This window comes from Branchiostoma belcheri, unplaced genomic scaffold (genome assembly GCF_001625305.1).
Source record: "Branchiostoma belcheri isolate BF01 breed outbred unplaced genomic scaffold, Haploidv18h27 scaffold12, whole genome shotgun sequence".
NCBI classification, from domain to species: Eukaryota; Metazoa; Chordata; class Leptocardii; order Amphioxiformes; family Branchiostomatidae; genus Branchiostoma; species Branchiostoma belcheri.
The window spans coordinates 3,086,680-3,106,465 of record NW_017802602.1 but is presented as its reverse complement, the minus strand read 5'-3'; the positions used below and the strand labels follow the sequence as shown (position 1 = coordinate 3,106,465).

General features: G+C 40.6%; 2 protein-coding genes across 2 annotated transcripts in view; both read right to left on the bottom strand.

Moving 5' to 3' along the window:
• Positions 1-10,317, bottom strand: part of LOC109462683 (guanylate cyclase 32E-like) — a 42,005-nt gene extending 31,688 nt beyond the window's left edge. Inside the window, exons 1-5 of the mRNA XM_019759243.1 lie at positions 10,216-10,317; positions 7,808-7,930; positions 6,462-6,596; positions 2,844-2,991; positions 497-646 (exon numbers count right to left, since the gene is read on the bottom strand). Coding sequence (XP_019614802.1) covers positions 497-646; positions 2,844-2,991; positions 6,462-6,596; positions 7,808-7,930; positions 10,216-10,317 — 658 coding nt within the window. The remainder of the gene's footprint in view (positions 1-496; positions 647-2,843; positions 2,992-6,461; positions 6,597-7,807; positions 7,931-10,215) is intronic.
• Positions 10,318-12,057: 1,740 nt separating this feature from the next.
• On the bottom strand, positions 12,058-19,692 carry LOC109462868 (NADPH:adrenodoxin oxidoreductase, mitochondrial-like). The gene is made up of 13 exons (XM_019759505.1): positions 19,547-19,692; positions 18,831-19,273; positions 18,534-18,629; positions 17,977-18,099; positions 17,778-17,822; positions 17,445-17,513; positions 16,982-17,083; positions 16,320-16,409; positions 15,637-15,739; positions 14,765-14,967; positions 14,110-14,281; positions 13,315-13,488; positions 12,058-12,603 (listed from the first exon to the last, which is right to left on the bottom strand). Exons 1-13 carry the CDS (start codon positions 19,611-19,613, stop codon positions 12,467-12,469), a joined length of 1,824 nt encoding a protein of 607 aa, XP_019615064.1. The 5' UTR covers positions 19,614-19,692; the 3' UTR covers positions 12,058-12,466.
• Between the last annotated feature and the right edge of the window lie 94 nt (positions 19,693-19,786).

Sequence of the window (19,786 nt, the reverse complement as noted above, 5' to 3'; positions counted from 1 at the left end):
CAGTCACTCACTCCTACTCACTCTACACTCACTCACTCACTCACTCACTCACTCACTCTCTCACTCACTCACTCACTCACTCACTCACTCACTCATACTCACTCACTCACTCACTCACTCACTCACTCACTCACTCACACATCGAGCAAACAAGCAAGCAAGCAAGAAGGTAGTTTTCAAAATGTTAGTGTCCTTGATTTACATTTCAATTTTGGCAGCTCAAGCCAAGTTTCTTGAACTTCTTCTGGTATTTTCGTCTGTGAGCTGCACACATACACTAAAATCTGTGTAGTAGAATGGCGCTCGATTTTCAAAAACATTAGCCTAATCACACTGCCCTGCATATTTTCAATGCCAAAAACAGTTACAACAGTGCAACTGCATTTGCCCAACCTTTCCATTTGACAGGAAAGCGGGGATCAACATCATGTTTTCAGCACCAAGGAAAGCACCAATAGTACAACACTTTTTATGGGAAATTTGATTGCCTTCTGACCTTGCATGAGACTCTGTGGGAAGTCTCGGCTGTACTCCTGATCTAACTCGACAGTGATGACCATGTACTCCCCTCCCGCCAGCAGGCCCATCTCGTACATGTAGTGGGCGAACTCCAACGCCTCGAAGTACTTCCCCAGCACGATGTATACTGGAGAACGACAAGAGAACACATGTTTAAAGTTAAAACTTTTGGTCCAACACAAAAATTCTCTCACTTAGAGCTTTCGACCAGTCACTCTGGTCTTCCTCAGTAGACTGACCCAGTGAAGCTTGTTTCGTGGCTTCTTTGAAGCAAAATATAGCAAAAGGATAGCAAACTAGTTCTATATATGTTTTAGAATGCAACAAAATGTTGGGACTAGTTCTTAAAATCATTGTATTTATCATTATTACATACGCATTACATGTGCATGCAATCAACATGTGTCTGCAATACACTTATCACTACTATCAAAGTAGATAATGTTTGAATTTTGTATGGATTTGTATTGTATGTATTTACATTGTATTTCTATGGCCGATTATTGTAACTGAACCGAAGCATTTGTAAAAGACCCCTGACCTACCTCCTCTTGAACTCTTGAAAAGCGGCCCTGGCCGAAGAGTGTACTGTTGCTTTCTGTACGTCTTCAATGTTAACTTAAGGTTGAAAAAAATAAAAAAACTTACTCCTAGTATCGATGTACGTCTGGTCCACTATCCTGTGTAGCGGGTCCCTGCCGTCCTGTCCTTTACTGAGCCCGGGTAGGTAGGGGTGGGCGAACTCCATCTGGAAGGCGATGGTGATGTTGTAGGACGGCAGGACTTCCCACAGGTTCGCCGCAACGCTTCTCCACGTTTCTACAGGGTCAGATATAAGAAGAACGTTATTGCACGACAATTGCACATGGTACAATGTATGGCAAACTACATAAAGAGAGAGTAACAACAATAAAGTAAGTGTGTGGAATAAGACCTAATGTCGAATAAAACTTAACAAATCTATATCATAATTTTTCAAATAATAAGGAATAGCACAAGTCTATGATAAAATGTTACAATCGAGTGGGCTAATCACAAGTTTCGGAATTTTTTCTAATAACAAAGCATTCCTTTATCTTTCTTGCATGTTCATGCCCATGCACACATACGAATATGGTGTTACATCATGCTTATGGATAGTAACATAGTACATGTATTAATATAAAGGCATAAAAGGTTAACGTAAAAGTCTCAAAAACTCATAGAAAGTACATTATGTCTAGTCTAGTTGTCTTGGAAATTTCTTCTCTCTTTTTAAAGCAACTGGAGATAAATCTACATGTAATGGATCCCTTCACACTAGTTTTGTCGAATTCAATTTCATTGGACTCAAATCAATCATAAACTAATGAGTAATGTAGGTCCGTTAACATTGACGTTTCTTGGATTTAAACTGGATTTTTCTACAAAATTTCAAACCGGTTAGCTTGAACTTTGTGAAATATGAGAGGTGGTTTAATATCTGACGGGTTTCAATGTGTTTTGGGCGGTTCAGATTCACAGAAAAGTCTAACCAGATTAAATCGGTTAGGCCACGAACTTGGGCTACAAACGCCAACCTAAATGATATTCATTCCCTCCCATTTTATTTTATTTCATACCATTTCATATCCGGCCATATCTCTCAATTCTCCCACTCCAATCTATGTTATCCTCTGATGTGTACTGAATCACACAGAATACGCATTATAGAGACATCTTTGTAAACTCTACTTAAAATTCCCACCGGGTCGCGAGGCTAAAAGGTCGCTAACGTGAGATAAATAGGATTGGGATACATCAAGGAAGGCGAAGAGTCTTCACGAAATCGTCGTATCCCCCAATAATTACATACCAAAATCCTACAGAAGTCAGTGATGTGTGAATCCTGATGAAAAGCTTGGGTCAAAAAACGATTCCGCCTAATTCAAGAAGCATGTTCTTCTCGCTGAAGATCTTTTCAATTTCAAGACGTCTTGACCTTGAACTTGATACTGACATCGTCGTATCCTCCAATAATTACATACCAAAATCCCACTGTTTAAAGTCAGCGATGTGTGAATCCTAATGAAAAGCTTGGGTCAAAAATGCTTCTGCCTAATTCAAGAAGCATGTTCGTCTCGCTGAAGATCTTTTCAGTTTCAAGACGTCTTGACCTTGAACTTGATACTGACATCGTCGTATCCTCCAATAATTACATACCAAAATCCTACAGAAGTCAGCGATGTGTGAATCCGAATGAAAAGTTCCGGGCAAAAACGGTTCTACCTAATTCAAGAAGCATGTTCGTCTCGCTGAAGATCTTTTCAATTTCAAGACGTCTTGACCTTGAGCTTGATACTGACCTGTCTCTGAGACCACCAGGGTGACATTGGTCCAGCCGAAGTTCTCCAGAAGTGCGAGGATGGAGTTGGAGACTTGTGTGTCCGGCGGCAGGGTCCGGGCGAAGGTCGGGTAGAGGGACTTGTCGGACACTGGGTACTCGGAACACATCTTTAAAAAACAGTAAACATGTTTTTTTATTGTATATAGTAGAGGGGATTCATTACTCAAGCTAACCGACATCTTGCACACGCAGTCGTCCCTCAATAAGACATCTGGAGCCGCATAGTTACCGTTTAGAACTTTTATTCAGCCTGTCACACGACCGGTTTCGCCTGTGTGGCTTCTTCAAGCGTACAGAGGCTAATGACACAGGGACTTGTCGGACACTGGGTACTCGGAACACATCTTAAAAAACAGTAAACATGAAGTTTTTTTATTGGTTTCCTAACCTTCAAGTTCAAGGGCTTGCGCGAAGTAATTTAGGTTTTCGTGACATTCAAGTTCACAGAGCTCTGAGAGGGTTTGGGCTTTATCGATATGCGTTGGAAAGGTGTTATTGCACTAATACTATGCAGATAAGTGACTAGAATATCGACTTCTGAAATCTTCATAAAATCTGTTTTTCAAGCCTTCAAACTGCATTGGGTACACTTTAAAACGTATTATCCGAGGATAAACGTCTAGAACTTTCCTCCAGCTGACGATTGAAGTTACCGTCTGATATTCTTTTCATCCGAAAACTCACTGATATAGAACGTCTTCATTCGTCTTGAAAGCTCAGATCATTAAAGATAAGAAAACTGTGCTGGTTCAGATCTTTCCGGAGGTTACGTGTCAAGTGCACTCTGTTCAGGCTACTATTAAATTGGACGTTTCTAAGAGGCTCACAAGGCGCTCTAGCTTTATACCATAATGATTGAGTATTCTTATGTAACGTTCTACTTCTAATAGAATAGCTGAATAACACTAAAGGTTTGGCGAACGTGCTTTCATGAATCAAAGGGTTTTCGTTGTCTGTTTCAAACCTTTTAATCGCTTATCAATAGTCCAATGCACGTCCGAGGTCTCATAATGAGAAAGTTTAAACTATTAGAATTAATACGAATTAAGCGCATGCACACTTGTGTATTCAGATTCTTACCAAACCATGATCGGCATGCTAATATGTATCCGGCTAGAACATTAAGAATGCCGGGCCAAGTTAATTGACTCTGTCGGAAGAGTACAATAAACTCTAGCGAGAATGAAAACTGGTACAGATGGATTTTTGTTCATGCCTCCTCTTTGCATATGCCTGGGGCAATGTGAACTCAACGTGTCTAGATGGTTCTTAGAGCTGCAATAACGCAAACTTAACTTCTATATATGTCATTTCAATTTCCTGAAGGCTTTCGACTTGGTAAACTGAGATCGCTGAACCTAGAGGTTAATTCAAACCGGAGAAATTCTCCAAGGCCTCAATGAGTCATAAGCCGGCTCACTGCTTGAAATGCGCATGCAACTGCAAGAGATTTCCGCATGACATGAAAGCTGTGATCAGCACCAGGTTTTCAGCACCAAGGAAAGCGCCACTACCACAAATTGAACCTTTTCTTGGATATAAGCCACCTTAAAGTGTGCTATATTATGGATGATATGACAAAGGTGAAGGTCTCTGCAATAGAAACAAGACCCGTCTGCACATGTTTCAAGCATGATCTAGAGAAGAGCTGTTTACAACTTAGGGGCTTCATCTTCGATCAAGGCAAGTGATGATGAGAGCACTTCAGATCTAACGGCTTCTGATAGGAATCTTCCTGATGATAGTCTCCGGTGGACGGATGTGTGTAAGATGTTTTGTTATTCTGTACAAGATGTGCTCGAGGGCACGAGTATATTTTTCTCACAGTGTACTGTATAATCGTCTTAATAAGTTCGCCGGATGTTAGGACCTTAAGAGAGGACTTTTTAACACTTCAAGTAGTGTTCAAATCTGGAAATCAGCATGCCATGCTAAAAACGTCAGTTTTTAATAAAGCATACGAAGCAAACATTATTGTTGATTTTTACAACTGAAAAATGAATCTAGGATGTAAAAACGAATTGGATTATTTCACAGTAATTCAAAACACGTTTATTTTATAATTGAAAGGGGAAATAAGCATATTTAGAATTTTCTTGCATTTTTTTACCACAGATGTAATATTCCTGAATCATGATGGTTCAGTCAACTTTATATTATCATGTTATCATGTAACAGCAATTATTCTACAGTCTTGGCCAAAAGAAGCAATGTACAGGTATATGCCAGTCCCATTTCGTGAGGATCATATCCTTACTATACTTCAGGCAAAATGGCTTCCTATTTTGGGGTTTTCCGAGTGCGTAAAAATTATCGACAGGATGTTGAGCTTCTAGAGGCTTATATAATTAATTAATCCTATCAGAAAAATGGCTGAAGGTGAAAATTATGGACAGGATATTACGGGATATCGAGTTTCGAGAGGCCTGCAATTAATTTATCCTATTAGGGAAATGGCCGAAGGTGTAGGAAGTAGTAGGAAGTAGGAAACGTACGCGTGGTTTATTTGATACTATACATAAAAGACAGCCAGGAACAAATAGCTAGAGGATTCTTAGGAGGAAAGGTCCGCGTGTGTTGATACAAAATAAAGGATCGTCAGGAACAGCTCAAGGCTGCTTAACCTTTTCATTCAAGTCTGGAGGACATAGAGCTTAATTGAATGACAGGGGAGCGCTGACGATGGATGTAAACAGCTGCATTTCGAGAAATTGGAAAGAGAAGAGTTGCCGCGGCCATTCACCTGTCCAACATGGACAGGTGACTGTCTAACATGTATAGTTTTAAATCTTTTGTCAAAATGTAGCTATGGCCGATATGCGGGGATTTGGAAATGTAGGTGGGTATTTATGTTAACTCAATGGTCACCTCATAACATCTATCGTTTAATATGAATCAGAAAAATTCATATTTCTTATGAAACTTGACAAATCATGTATCACTAGTTCTATATGCTCGTACATCTATAACTGCGTCAAGAAGCGAGAAGAAGTCGAACAATGTAAATAGTAGTTCACATTAGTATGTATAGTTTAAGTATTATTGCTGTATGCTTTTCCTTGTCTATTCATGACCTGTGCTTAGCTTGTTAGAACACAAACGTACAATAAAGGTCTTTCATTCATTTAATATTAATAAACCTCTAAATGTTTATTAATATTAAACAACAAAAACAAGGTAGACGGCCCGTCAAAGGTACAGGCTACCTGGTACAGGCTGAAACAACATTGAACATTATGATAGAGACAAGCGTGACCCACTGGAAGTAAGGACTAATAGGAGAGGCAATTAAAAGGGTAACGAAGACTGCTCAGGAACAATTTCCTATCCCATTAAAAGACCTAAATGAACAACAAAACAACGGAAAACGTTTCTGTTGCTGTGCCAAATATGTGCTAAAACATGCTGAAGCCTGAGCAATAGAGAATTAGACACTAGTACCTGGAATAGATTTTCTAAACAATTTCTATGCATGTGTCTTAGGAAATAAAGAGTGTTTCCTTGAGGAAACATTTGAGGAAATGTTTAGCTACCTTTGTTTGTGTACAGAAGACAGGTCGCATACATTTGTACTTACGTAAGATATCATGGGTACGTTCCACGAGGCGGCTATCCGTGCCTCGGTAGTGCAGGTCTCTCCCGGACCGAAGAACGCGACCACCCCGTCCCGCCACTGGTCAGTCAGGGCGCGGATAGATCCGTCTTCATACCCCTGTACACGGGTTAAACAAGGCATTTAACCTTTTTTTCATAACGAGAATGATGTATATTTGCTGTGTGTCGTATGTGTGTACATGTCAGAATGGATCACAGGAAAAATAGCTACAGTTTGTACGCGAAACAATAAGAAAACGAAGGTTGAGGTTCATCGGACACTGCTACAGAAGTGAGGATGAAATCATACACCAGTTATTACTGTGAGGACCCTCACATGGAAAAAGAAGTCGAGGTCGTCCAGCAAGAAACTACATTAACCAATTAATGGACGACACCCAGCTCGACAGGAAAAACCCGATGGTAGAAATGAAGGATAGGAAGGGATGGAGAGCTATCGTTGGAGCCGAGGGAAGCTCGACCCAGTGAGTGAGTGCACGTGAGTGAGTGAGTGTACGCTAAATGTGGATCCGAATAAAGTCAAAGTCATAAAAGATATCCAGTAAAATTCATGCTCAAGGGGGATAATTATGATAAATCTGTTGATCTCCACATCAGGTCACCGAATTTCAAAATCTCAAAGGAGTTGAGCGTAATTTTGAGAAAATTGACCGATCTCCTAAAATCGCGAAGAAACCAGTGATCGAGAAGAAACCGGTTATATTACTGCCGAAAATTTCCCCATAGAACTCGCAGACTCGTGGGGCGAGCTAGTTTTCCTCTGGATGACTCCGGCTTCAGTAAAATTATGAATTCACCCACGAACCTTATGCGATACAAGCAAGGCGTTTTCAGACCATTCATTTTAAGAAGGATTAGATGTTACAGAATTGTTAACACTGAAATATGTTTTGTTTTTCAGCATTTCAACTTTGCCCTTATTCCCGAATACGTTTTACATGACTGAAAATTGCCAGTGATGCTGAGATATACTTGAAGTGTGAAGTTTGGGCATGTACCAGACAAGCTATTTGACGTATTTGTAGCGCGCATGTGCTAACTCATACCTTTTAACCGTTCTTCTAGTCGTAATTTTTAACAGTTGTAGGTACTAGTATGTCAAATTATTGCCTTATATGGATTCTTTCTAATGTATCTGTATTTTAACTCCACTATGTGCTATAGTATAAATTTTTAGATTTTTAAAATGAAATGTACATTGATTAGCAAGTCAGTACTCAAAGTTTACTGCGAATGAACCATAAATAATTTTTGAGTCTTATGCTCATAAATCAGTCTGAAAAAAATGTTGGGTGGGAGGGTATCTACCTCAGTGTTGTTCCAGACGAATTCTAGCTTCATGTCGGGCAGCAGGGAGGGGTTCCTGTTGACGTCATCAACAGCGAGTGTCATGGCGCCCGAAATAACCAGTCCGGGGTTGGAGAAGCTCACCTGAAACAAGAAACCGAAGATTTCAGATTTCCGGGAAGTATTTAGGGATGTCGTGACCTTCAAGTTCACAGACCTCCGAAAAGTGTTTTGGATTTTCGTGAATGTATTGATACTGTGAAGGGGACTGTATGATGTTATTCAATCGGGTATTACACCACGTCCTGAATTACTTCTCGTACCAACCAACCAACCAAACAACCAACCAACCAACCAACCAACCAACCAACCAACCAACCAACCAACCAACCAACCAACCAACCAACCAACCTACCAACCAACCAACTAATCAACCTTCTCGTACTCCCTGGGTCACCTTCAGGCGTGACCTTTTTATCAATCAACTGTTACAATCACCTCCCACCCACTATGGAATCAAATCTTGTAGGTAGAACAAAAAAGACACAACACAGAACTCAACCACCCAAAACAGTACTTCCGTACCCGTATTATAAGACTTAGTACAATTATAGAGAGCGCATCAGACCGGACATACATACTCGTAGCTTTGCAGGGAATCTACAGCAAGACGGGCTTTTCAATTTACGGCTCCAGAAGTGGTCCAGATGTCGCCATTAAGTCTAATTGAAGCAGAAGTTATTTTTGGTATCTTTCAAGCTTCGTTCGCTTTCTGATACTGGGCCTTCCATAGGTCTTGTCAGTCAAAAAAAACAGTAGGTGATCATTCGCTAGAAATAGGAAAGGGCAGATAAAAAAAAACTTTGCCTATTTAAGGAAAGAACATGTAAATGCTGCACTGGGAATACATTGGAAGGTGAAGGACATTTCAAATTGATGGTTTTCTATTTCTAAAGAAGTAAATTATTGATAGAAATGTCCTCAACATTTCGACAATCCTTTCATTTTTTAAATCTTATGAATCATTATGACTCATAGAAATCTTCCTGCTTAAAAGTCACTTAATCCGCTTTTCTACCAAATCGCTTGACAATTCATATCCCATTGCATGAAGAAGTCGAACTCTTATAATAGCTTGAGTGGAAATAGATTTAAAATAGTTGTTGTTTAGATCTATGCATGTGTTGTTTTGCTTTGTTTGCCCTTGGATTTGTAATGAAGTTATATGATCTCTAAACTTTCGTAAAAATCCTACATACATTATACTATATTTTTATAGACCAAAAAAGGGTCTGAAACAACTTCGGACGTTAGGTCCCAGACTTCTACATGTAAACAGCCCATGATTTGTTACTATAATAATAACCAAGGTGTATTGATTTTAAAAACCGTCTATACTTACCCCACAACTGCCGTCGTTTTTATATAACGTCTGTATGAGAATTAAAGATTCGCGATCGGCCGCGGGTTAACTTTGAATTGCTGTGAGATTTTTCTTCCATGTTTCTTTTTTTATCAGTGCACAGATGTCTTACCCCTCTTTTGTTGTCCTCGTGTTGTATTGATTTTCCAGGCAATATCACTCTTAATCTTTACATTCAATCTACATCAGAGCATATATGCGTCGTTTTCATGCAACATGTGTGTATTGTAAAGATCCGGGGAAACTTTAAACAGTTGTCAGAGATTTTACTTGTGTTTTTTATTAGCGGAAATGTATTACAACGGCCTGTCATATACACATGCGTCTCACAATCGTAAGGGGGGGGGCTTACATGAAATAATGTGATTCATGTCGTACGGACCAAGAAAGAGATTAGTACGTAGTGTCAAACCATTAACCACGACATGCTGATCCATTCAAATGTTGGGTTATGACAGTTTAAGGAACCCATCCGTGGAATCGCATGTACATGTGCCATGATTTTTAAGATTAATTCATGGGTACCGGAAAATTTGTCGACGTGTAGACAGAATGAAAAGGTCTCAAAACATGTCTTACAGTGAATAAAAAAGTCTTACTATATTGTCAAGGTCACAAATTTACTAAGCTAATTAGATCAATATTATATATGTTCATAGCATTATTTTGTAATATCTACATGTAAGATACATTGTCATCATTTATGAATGTTGCATTTTTTTCGTCGTATTTATGCTATCGTATTAGTAGATTACTACAACTGGTATATTATTGCGATTTCAATGTGATTGACATTTGTATTTTCGTATCTACTGGGAATTAAAAAACAGAACATCACAGGATTCAGTACAGGCAGAACTAAGCTGGTAACGGCGACCAGGACCTGGTGACCCACAAAAAGTACAGACGCAATAAAAGATTCTAATACATAAACATATATACAAATGCTGTCGTGTAAAATCAAACCATTTCTTGTATGCAGAAGAAGAAAGAAATCTTGACTTACCACGTTATCCGTTGTCACCAACAGGCCCAGTTTGACGCCTTCATTCGGGACGACACACTCACAGAACATCAGGAAAATCAGGAAAACAACGTCCGTCCCCATTGTTGTCAGTACAGTCAAATCTCACTGCATACTAAACCGCATATGAAACATCTTCTCCCGTTTGGTGGTGTCGGGTAATTAATTGGCTGCCTGAGCTCAGCAGATATCAGAGCGCACGCGAAAGAAGAGGCGCAGCTTTAGTGTATTTAGTGTCCACGGAAAGCACATTTTAAGTCAGCGTGAAACAAAATGTTCTTTGAATATGGTTTGAGGCGGCGCGGCTCCGTAGGTCAGGGCTTCAGGCTCGCGGTTCTGATTAGAATAGCTTAGCATCAAAGATGTGACAGTATCCACCCTGCTGTGACGGTTAGAAGTCGGTGCGTCCTTCATCAAACTGCAACGGGAAAATGAGGTTCTGCCTCTTCAAACCCACCATTCAGAGGGACTTATGAGGTTGGGTGTTATCTACTGGGCTTGGCATCATCCTGTTAATGCGTGAACCCAACAGGCGCCGCATGTACTGTATGATTCTCCGCACGGTCAAGAAGTCGCGGCCGTCAAGCGGTTTTCGCTCTGCCTTGAAGACGCTCTCCCAGCTAGCTTCGTCTTGTGAAAGGCGTCCCAGAAGTGGATCTGCCGGCTGTCGTCGTGATGAAACCGCAACGAAAGCCCCCGCACTAAAAAAATAACTGGCGTGCTTTTAAATCTGATAACAAAAAGTCAGTTTGAACGGATCGATCACGACGAAGCTCGCGGTCTTTTTCAAGAGCAACATGAGTCGTCCCTGAAAACAGAGTGATGTGCGCCTGTGAAGCCGAAAGAAGCTACTCCCTGACGGAGCTCGGGCCATAATTGCCTGTTGCTAGCCGCCCAGTGCGCGCTCTACTCAATACTCGCGGGTTTACCACCCACGTACGGGTATATTGATTCGCACGTCTATGTATTAACCAAGCCTGAGGCAGACGCAGCGGCTGTTAATTACTCGTATGTTTGTTTTGTGTCCTTGCAACAGCTGACACTTGCTGCGAGACCCTATCAGAACGTACTAGGATGATAAAAACTTCGGCATTTGTTTGGGATGCGGATTTTTATGGTAGAAAGTTCACGAGTTTTTTTTTGGTTGGTTTCCTGTTTTTTTGGGGGTCAGATTCCTTAGGAATATTCTTCCTCTCTTCGTGCGATGTTAAGTTGATATGCCCACCTGTTTCAAGGTGAGTAAAAGAAGCAATATAAATCCGGGCCAAAAACCATGTTTAGAGACGGAGGACGCCACACACTATCATTCTATACACTACTTAATGAATCACGTGTCTCTCTGTCATCTGCAAAAAGTGACATTAAAGAAGTCACTGTGGTGGATTCATTCCTTGATACAGACTGGTGTCATAAATTCGAAAACTTGTCCAATAATTTGGGTTGGCTATTGAAGTTTAAAGATCCTTATTCATAAAAAATGTCTCTTTTTTTCTGTCGTGGATTACGAACAACCTGAGCGTTTATGGAATATTGATTTAATCCTTACCCACTGATCAATATGATAAAGCATACAATGACACAATGTATGTGTATACTTTTTCCATTAGGTTTGCCACCATGCTTTAAAACAAATCTGGGGGTATACGATTCCCACATTTGACAACTGCCACTGATACTACTTAGCCTGACTAAATCGCGCTCCTGGCGGCCACCGCCCACCTTGGGTAAGAGCTTGTGTAACACAGGCTATGATACTACTGGTATATTCGAATTCTGTGCTACAAAATCTGTTGCTTTTACATGTAGGAGCTGATTGAACCTCCTTACCTAACCTTTGCAGTCAATGGGCTATATTCAACGACCATCCTGTGATGACGATGTTCTAGTTTTCATCAACCTTATTCTGTCATCTTAACAAACCTACTTAATGCTCCACTCCCGGTGTGAAGTGACCTTATGTAATTCTTTTTATGTAAGACACTCATTATCAGCAACAAAATCAACATGTGGTGAACTGATTTTTGCCCTGAGAGTTCAAAAGGGAAGATTTTTCACATTGTACTTATATGCAGTACACTTTTAAACACACCACGTTGTTAATCATTGTGCAATTATATATTGCAAAACTACATTTCACCCTAATAAACTTATTATCATTATCCATGCCAGTTATGTTTTCATGATTGATTTTCAATCTAACCAAGAAAATACATTGGTGTGCCTTTATGTTTCTCTATCTTCCGGACAGTGCCACTTGTAACATTTCCTTCACTTCTACGATCTTCTCCCTCGGTTTTCCCACTTTCTCCCCTCTCATCATCTCCTCATTGTCTATCTTGTTCCAGTCTTCAAAGGTTACAGCTTGGATTCCTGCAGATACAAAAGAGAAGAAATTGGAGATTTCAGTCTTATTGGAAGTATACAGTCCTCGGCTTCATGAATTCCTTCATGTCGCCACTAATTCCAGCTGGCCCCAGGCCAGATTCTGAGATCTTCATCATCCCCTTACCTGTGTCGGACATGTGCATGTCACTCTTCCCACCCCCAGTGCTGTCAACCTAACTTTGCTGAGATGACAAAGAGATTTTTTGACCTGTCATTCTTCCTGTCAATCTTCTCCCACCCATGATGTGGTATCAACCTACTATATCTGGACAAAAAGACACACATACTAACAACCATGCAAAACAATACTCATACTTCCATACCTGGAAGAGAAAACCATATAAGGTATTTACTAGTATGGCTGCAAAGGTTGGCTAGGACATTCATGATTGTGAAGAACATGAATATACCATGTACATGTTAGCTGGACTGTTATTATGTCAAAGAGCGCGGTTACACCCGCTATATTACGCCGAAGGGCGGTTATACCGGCTATACAGATACACAAGCTGGTGTGTTATGCCGAAGGGTGGTTATACCGGCTATACAGATACAGAAGCTGGTGTGTTATGCCAAAGGGTGGTTATACCAGCTATACAAATATAGAAGCTAGTGTATTACAGCGAAGGATGGTTATACCGGCTATACAGATACAAATACATGAAGTAACTACAAATATAAAAGGGCTAAGCCTACCCCTCTTGTGCAACAATGGTTGGATCCACTCTTGCCCCCTGACCCCTCCGAGCGGCTGAAGTACTCCAGTGGTCAGGTCATCCACCACGGCCTTGCCTGTCTCAAAGCCGTCGGTCATCGTGGTGAGAATGACGCCAGTGGGACCTCGTCTTACCCAGCCGCTACAGTACAGACCTGGGGGAAACCACACGTGTTCAAACTTAACCTAATCTTTTCACTACAATTGCACTACGTTCGGAAATGCATTGTTAACAGTAAAAACTAGCTTAAGTGAACTGTGAACCAAGTAACAGAACACGTTGAACTATGTAAAACCTTTAGTGCACTATGCACCAAGTAACATCTAGCGTCAGTGCACAGCAAGCCAGTCAGAATTGCCCTGATGAAGATGACAGACGGTCGATTGTGATAAAAGAACTTTGCTATTCATTAACCTAATCTTGCTGCTGAGGTTGTGCTTTGTCATGGAACTTGTATCAGTTTAAAAATGGGTATAGGCAGCAGGGAGTTATTAATGTTGGTGCATGTAAGTTTCTGTGTGTACGTCAGGCACCACATTGTCAATTTAAAGGGACATTATGTAATGATTTTTTCACCAAAAAGGAAATGATTTAATTGAAAATATCCTCACGTGATCGTCATTTACTGCCACTTTTCAACATATTAGTCCAATTTTATCCAGCATTTCTAATATTTATGGTTGCGCGCTCTAAAACAGCCCACATAAGGTGCATTTTGTGGCACCACCACAAAATACCAAAATGTGAAGAAACTGAATGACATGGCCTTTAATACCTTTGCATCCTGTGACTCTCCCAGCTGTGTTTGGAATGACGCCCTTCTGTGAGTCGAAGGGGACAGAGTCGTCTATGGGAACACTCTTGTACCCAATACTCCTGAGGACAAGTCCGCAGGACAGGACTTCTGTTTCGCCGGTGGGAATAGCTCGGGCTGAGCTGTCTGAACCCTGGGGGGGGCCAAAATGTTAAAGTTAAATTCATCCTCGCAACCATTAGCATTGTCGCATATGGCGTCACCCATCTCCATTTTGTTGCCCTTGGGCCACACAGTAGTGCAATTCACTACAGCGGGGGGCTAGTCCACTGGTAGTGGTGAGTATGTACTCCCATACTCTTTCTCAAATGCTGAGTGCTAAGCTGAAAAAGCAGTACATGTACATGTATGTATACGTATGTAGCATTCTTAAAGTATTTGGGATGACTCTGTGATTGAACTCACGACCTACCAAATGCAAGGCAAGCACTCTCCCCGCTTGGCTATTACACCGGCCATGGTCAAAATGGACAAGTTCACAAGTTTCCAAGACAATGAGAATCTTTAATAATTTTACATTACTGAGGGGAAAAATGTATCCTGGATACATGTATGAGTTCCAATGCGGTACAGCTTACTTTGATTAAATATAAAATAAATAGATATAAAAATTTACCTCTAGTCTGTTCACCCCTAGTCGAATCGCTGATATTCTAGTTCCATCTTGAGTGGGCAGAATTTCTAAGGGACTTCTTAAGAACTTCAGCCCCCATTCTCTGGTGGCCTGGTCCAGCCTCTGTGTCTCCTGTGCAGTAGCGCCCCCTGTCTGAGATGTCTTGATCAGCAGCTCTGTCAGCCTTTTCCTGGGCCTCTGCAAAGCTGCAGAAATAATCACATTGATTGATTTCTTTGATCTATCAGTGTTCAAAATACCTATCTGCATTCTGCATTTTGCAGAGAGATTTACAATATTGCAGAAGAAAAATTCTACAATCTGCAATTTTGCATTTATTAAGTTGAGAAGGTTGTAGTTTGGAGGCTTGTGTATTTGCAGAAAACGTTTCCAAATTGCAGAACAAGATTTTGAATCATCTGCAATATTGCAGAACATTGAAAAAAATATTTCTACCACTGTATATAAATATCCAAAATAGTTTTTGCATTATTTTTGAAACAAGCTCTGTTCTTAAGTACCATACACATTGATTTGACACTGGCTTTGCCAAGTGTCTTATTTGATGAAATATTTAACTTGTTGCTTTAAATGATTCTACTCTCCAAACAGATATTTTTACAGCTCCCTGTTTTTGTTACAAACATGTGATTTAGACCTCCAACATCTGCTTGGCAGACAAATTTTGTTATCCTGACTTGAGAGACAAAATTGGCATGATTAATATCATACATTAAATACTGAAAAAAATTAAAAATAGTCATGAGTTTGCTGAAATGACAAAAAAAATTCAGATCTTGTAAAAAGTTCTGAACTGGTGAACAATTACAGTATTGAAGTCTACCACAAAGCAACTGAAAAAGGGGGTTACCCACATTTGACTTTGTCCTCCAGTCCGGTAAAGTCGGCAGGGTCTAAGACTGGTCGACAGTCAGGCAGCTTTGTCATCTCACGGAGCTCTTTTATGGTAAAGGCTGTCTGTGAGATGAAAAATAAAATTAGCCTGGGTACTACCTCCGTAGTTCATGCCAGCTCCTAATTGTTTGTTTATTGGGATTTTCCATCAAATGAAAGGGAGGGCAAAACAGATGCATACGCACCTCTACAGGTTGCCCTTCCTCTGAGCTCAATGTTTGCCCTGGGATATTAATTAGTTGCCGGTGGAAACTACGGAGGATGGCAACCCTCTACTCTTACTGCAAGTACTGTGTGATTACTAGTAGCCTTACCAGGCTTCGGGAGGCGGCTGTAAGGAGTAGAAATGGGCCAAATAGACAGATAACATGCCAGTGGAGTTGCCTACTAGTAAAGGAATACAGATTGCAGCTCTGAAAAACTGTACACCTTTAGCAGACTAACTCCCAGGTTATCTTTTTGGCCGGTTTCTATTCTTTCCAGCCGCCTCTGAAGCCTGGTAGAGGTGTGTGATTGGTTCTCTAACATGCTCATGGCTAGCCAAGTAGGCCCAGGTACTTGAGTAAGACCAGCTACTTGAGTTGAGAAATAGAGAAAGGGTTGCTGACGCATCTGTCAGGAAGATGCCATGTTGTTTACTTACTTGTAAAGGTCCTCTCCTGCCAACAATGTAGACAGTCTTCACCTGGCTGGTCTCCAAAGCTGCTGCCGCATGGTCTGTGATGTCTGTTTTCTATATATATAGGGGTGGGGGGGAAAAGAAATCATTCATCTGGTCTAACTCTAAAGCATCCAGATACAGTAGGGCCATTGTCATTAGATAGCTTTAAACAATGTCTAGAGTTATATGTTCAAGGGATAGGTGTAACAAGTCGATTGGTGTAATGTAGCCAGCTGCCGCCACGCCGCGTGCCTGCAAAGCTGGTGTGTTATGCCTAAGGGCAGTTATACCGGCTATACAGATACAGAAGCTGGTATGTTACACTGAAGGGCGGTTATACTGGCTATACAGATACAGATACATCCATACATCCATCCATGGACGAAATGGCCTAACTTTTCTTGTTGTTAGTGACAAGACTCAATCAAATACTAGCATTGAAATGACAGACAGTGGATAGACTTACCGGTAATAGTATTTTGCTATTGTTGTCAATGTATAGTATGTTTTCTACATTTTCCTGTGTGTCATGCTGTGTGTTAGAATGGACCACAGGAAGAATAGCTACTGTCATGTACATGTTCATGTATGCTAAATGCGGGTCCTAATAAACTCAAACTCAAACCCTGTTGTGTCGTCTGTACCTTGAGAATGCTGAGTGGAGTCAGAAGTATCCTGGCCACGTCTAGTGCCACGTTTCCTTGTCCTAAAACCACTGCTGTATCTGTGTCCAACATGGGAGCCAGCTAGAACAAGCAAACATAAACATAAATTTGTACAATGCACATCATTATATTGAAAATGCATTAATGTCCTGATACATATCAGTTCTGCATTTAGTTTGTTATCACTTCTACCAAAAATCTAAAAAAGAAGATTAACTAGACAGGTAACATATACAAAGCAATATATATGTTTACTTTTATGTAGGCCAACCTAACAAATTACTGCTCTGTTTATAATTATTCTTACTCAAATAAGCCACCAAGCCTAATAGTACTATTAGATTTAACAACACCAGCATCTTAGGTTTGACTTCATGTTTTAGCTATAGCTATCTTTATGATCCAGTTAGAAGGAAGATGATTTGTAAGAAAGTGTACCTACATGTTTGTCCTGTGGAAGACCGTTATACCAGCCGACAAACGCCCTCGCTGAGTACACACCTGGTAAGTTCTGTCCAGGAACACAAATTACATTCACATAATTTCACAAGTACAGTGTTATACTTGAGTGAATATGTAATAGGCTGGATACAATCCTTTACTAGCTAGTACACTCTCTTGATTGTTTCCCAGGAAAAAAGACCTGGTCCCCACATATGAAAAGAAAAATGAAGTCCTTCTTGACTGAATTCTGGACTAGCCATACAACTTATTAAGAATCTTATGACAGACACATATAAAACAAACTAATAAGCAAACAAACAAACAAACAAACCTCTCCTGGTATTCCAAACTCCTTGTCTGCATCAGCTCCATATGACTGGAAAATGAAGTAGATATTTTATATTTGAAAAAGTTATCAGAAAATTAACTATCATGCATATGGTACTAACTAAAAATAGTAAAAGTGTATTTTTTTTCTGTGAAGGTAAACATAAAAGCATGCAACAACCATTATGTATATTATTACATACCATAATGACTGCATCATATGCCTGCCTTAGCTCTGCCACTGTCACATCTTTGCCGACTGTTACATTCCCTAGAAAGGAACACCTGTCATTGGCTGCTGTGTTGGTAAAGGTGTTGATTACATTCTGAAATGAACAAACAAAAATGGGAGATTTCAGACTTCTGTGAAGCATTTAGGGCTTTGTGAATTTATTGGAACAACCAAGGAGATGAGAAACATACAGAAACTGTGCAGGGCTGTAGGGCTGCTCATGCAATCCTTGGCTTCCTGAATTCCCCCATATGCCAACCTAATACCTGCTGGCTCCCCTGGCTCCCCATTTCCTGTGTCTGATCTTTTGAAGTCCTGTCCTTCTTTCTGTCAATCTTTCCCCACCCTCACACACAAACCCACAGCTCAGCCACCCAAAACAATACTTCAGGTAGTCAGAAAACAATGTTACGGCCTTTCAGTGTTTCACCTCTACAACTACTTGGAGAGTCATGTACCATGTATAGGAATGGACGTTTTACAGACTTTCAAATGTCCTTGGTATAAGGGAATATCATGTTGGTTTACCTTGACTTCTGGGTGATCTGGTGCCACACCAAACCTGACTAAACCAAACGGTACGGGTAACTTTTCATAGATGTCCACTCTTGCAGTCTTGTGGTTCTGCAAACAAAAAATACACCAAAAACAAACATTTTTGTTTGACATTTTGTGGAAGAATTAAAGACCAATCTTCAAAACTATTGAAAGAATGAGTAGCAGACCCTAGTTACCCTACCATGATAAGACAAGTTGTTCAACAATGAAAAAAGTATCAGAAACACCCCTAACTTTCTTAAATGGAAGAACCCTAAGTTGACCTACCTTCAGGATGTGTTGGGCAGTGTAGAAACCGGCCGGACCACTTCCGACGATGCACACGTGTGGACCAGGTGTGGCGGTGTGGCAGTACCACCTGCGATGGCCAGGTGTGGAGGCGTGGGAGTACCACCTGCAATGACCAGGCGTGGAGGTGCACCTGTTCTGGCCAAGTGTGGAGGTGTGGGTTAAACACCTGTTCTGACCGGGTGTGGAGTTGTTGCTTAGCCACCTGTGATGACCAGGTGTTGATGTGTGGTAGAGGCACCTATTCTGGCCAGGTGTGGAGATGTGGAAGAACCACCTTTTCTGACCAGGTGTGGAGGTGTGGAAGAAGCACCTGTTCTGGCCAGGTGCAGAAACATTGCAGAACAACCTCTGGGGAGACTGGAAAACTGTCTCACACCAGTGTTTCTTTACAGCACGACAGTACACTCCAGTAGTCTTACCTGTTACAAAAAAGCACAGAACATTATGTTCCAAATACTTCGAAAAACGTTTAATTCTCCTTCGCATAGTTTCAGTCTACAGAACTTTTCAAAAATATTTGGAATTTCATACTACACTAACTACAACTCTATTCTACTAACTCTACTCTCATACATAGGAGCTTTAAAATAATTGTTTTTACTAGTATATATTCTCAGGCCTCTAAATGACATACACATCGCAAATCTACAAACCCTTCTTGAACTGTTGAAGTAAAAACATGCTTATTTTACCTGACATTCTCCATAAAACCCCTGTTAACGCCAGTCTACCGGCAAGAACAACTTTCTGGGCGTCCATCTTGTCTTTCCTTAGAAGCTTCGTGTGAGAAAGACTTTGGAATGTCTCGGCTCTTTATCTTATACACGACAAGGTTACTTGTTTAAACCGTCAACAACAACAGAAAGAATGTCACATGTACGAGCTTTTAGCAATCAGCTGTTGGGGTACTGACGTCACTGAAATAGGGAAGA

Excerpts from the sequence above, each read along its gene's own strand:
- LOC109462868 (XM_019759505.1), bottom strand. The coding sequence starts at position 19,613 with ATGGACGCCCAGAAAGTTGTTCTTGCCGGTAGACTGGCGTTAACAGGG. Across the intron at positions 17,823-17,976 it reads CATATGATGCAGTCATTATG|TCATATGGAGCTGATGCAGA; the intron begins GTATGTAATAAT and ends TTCATTTTCCAG. Across the intron at positions 12,604-13,314 it reads ACCATTGTTGCACAAGAGGG|GAATCCAAGCTGTAACCTTT; the intron begins GTAGGCTTAGCC and ends TTGTATCTGCAG.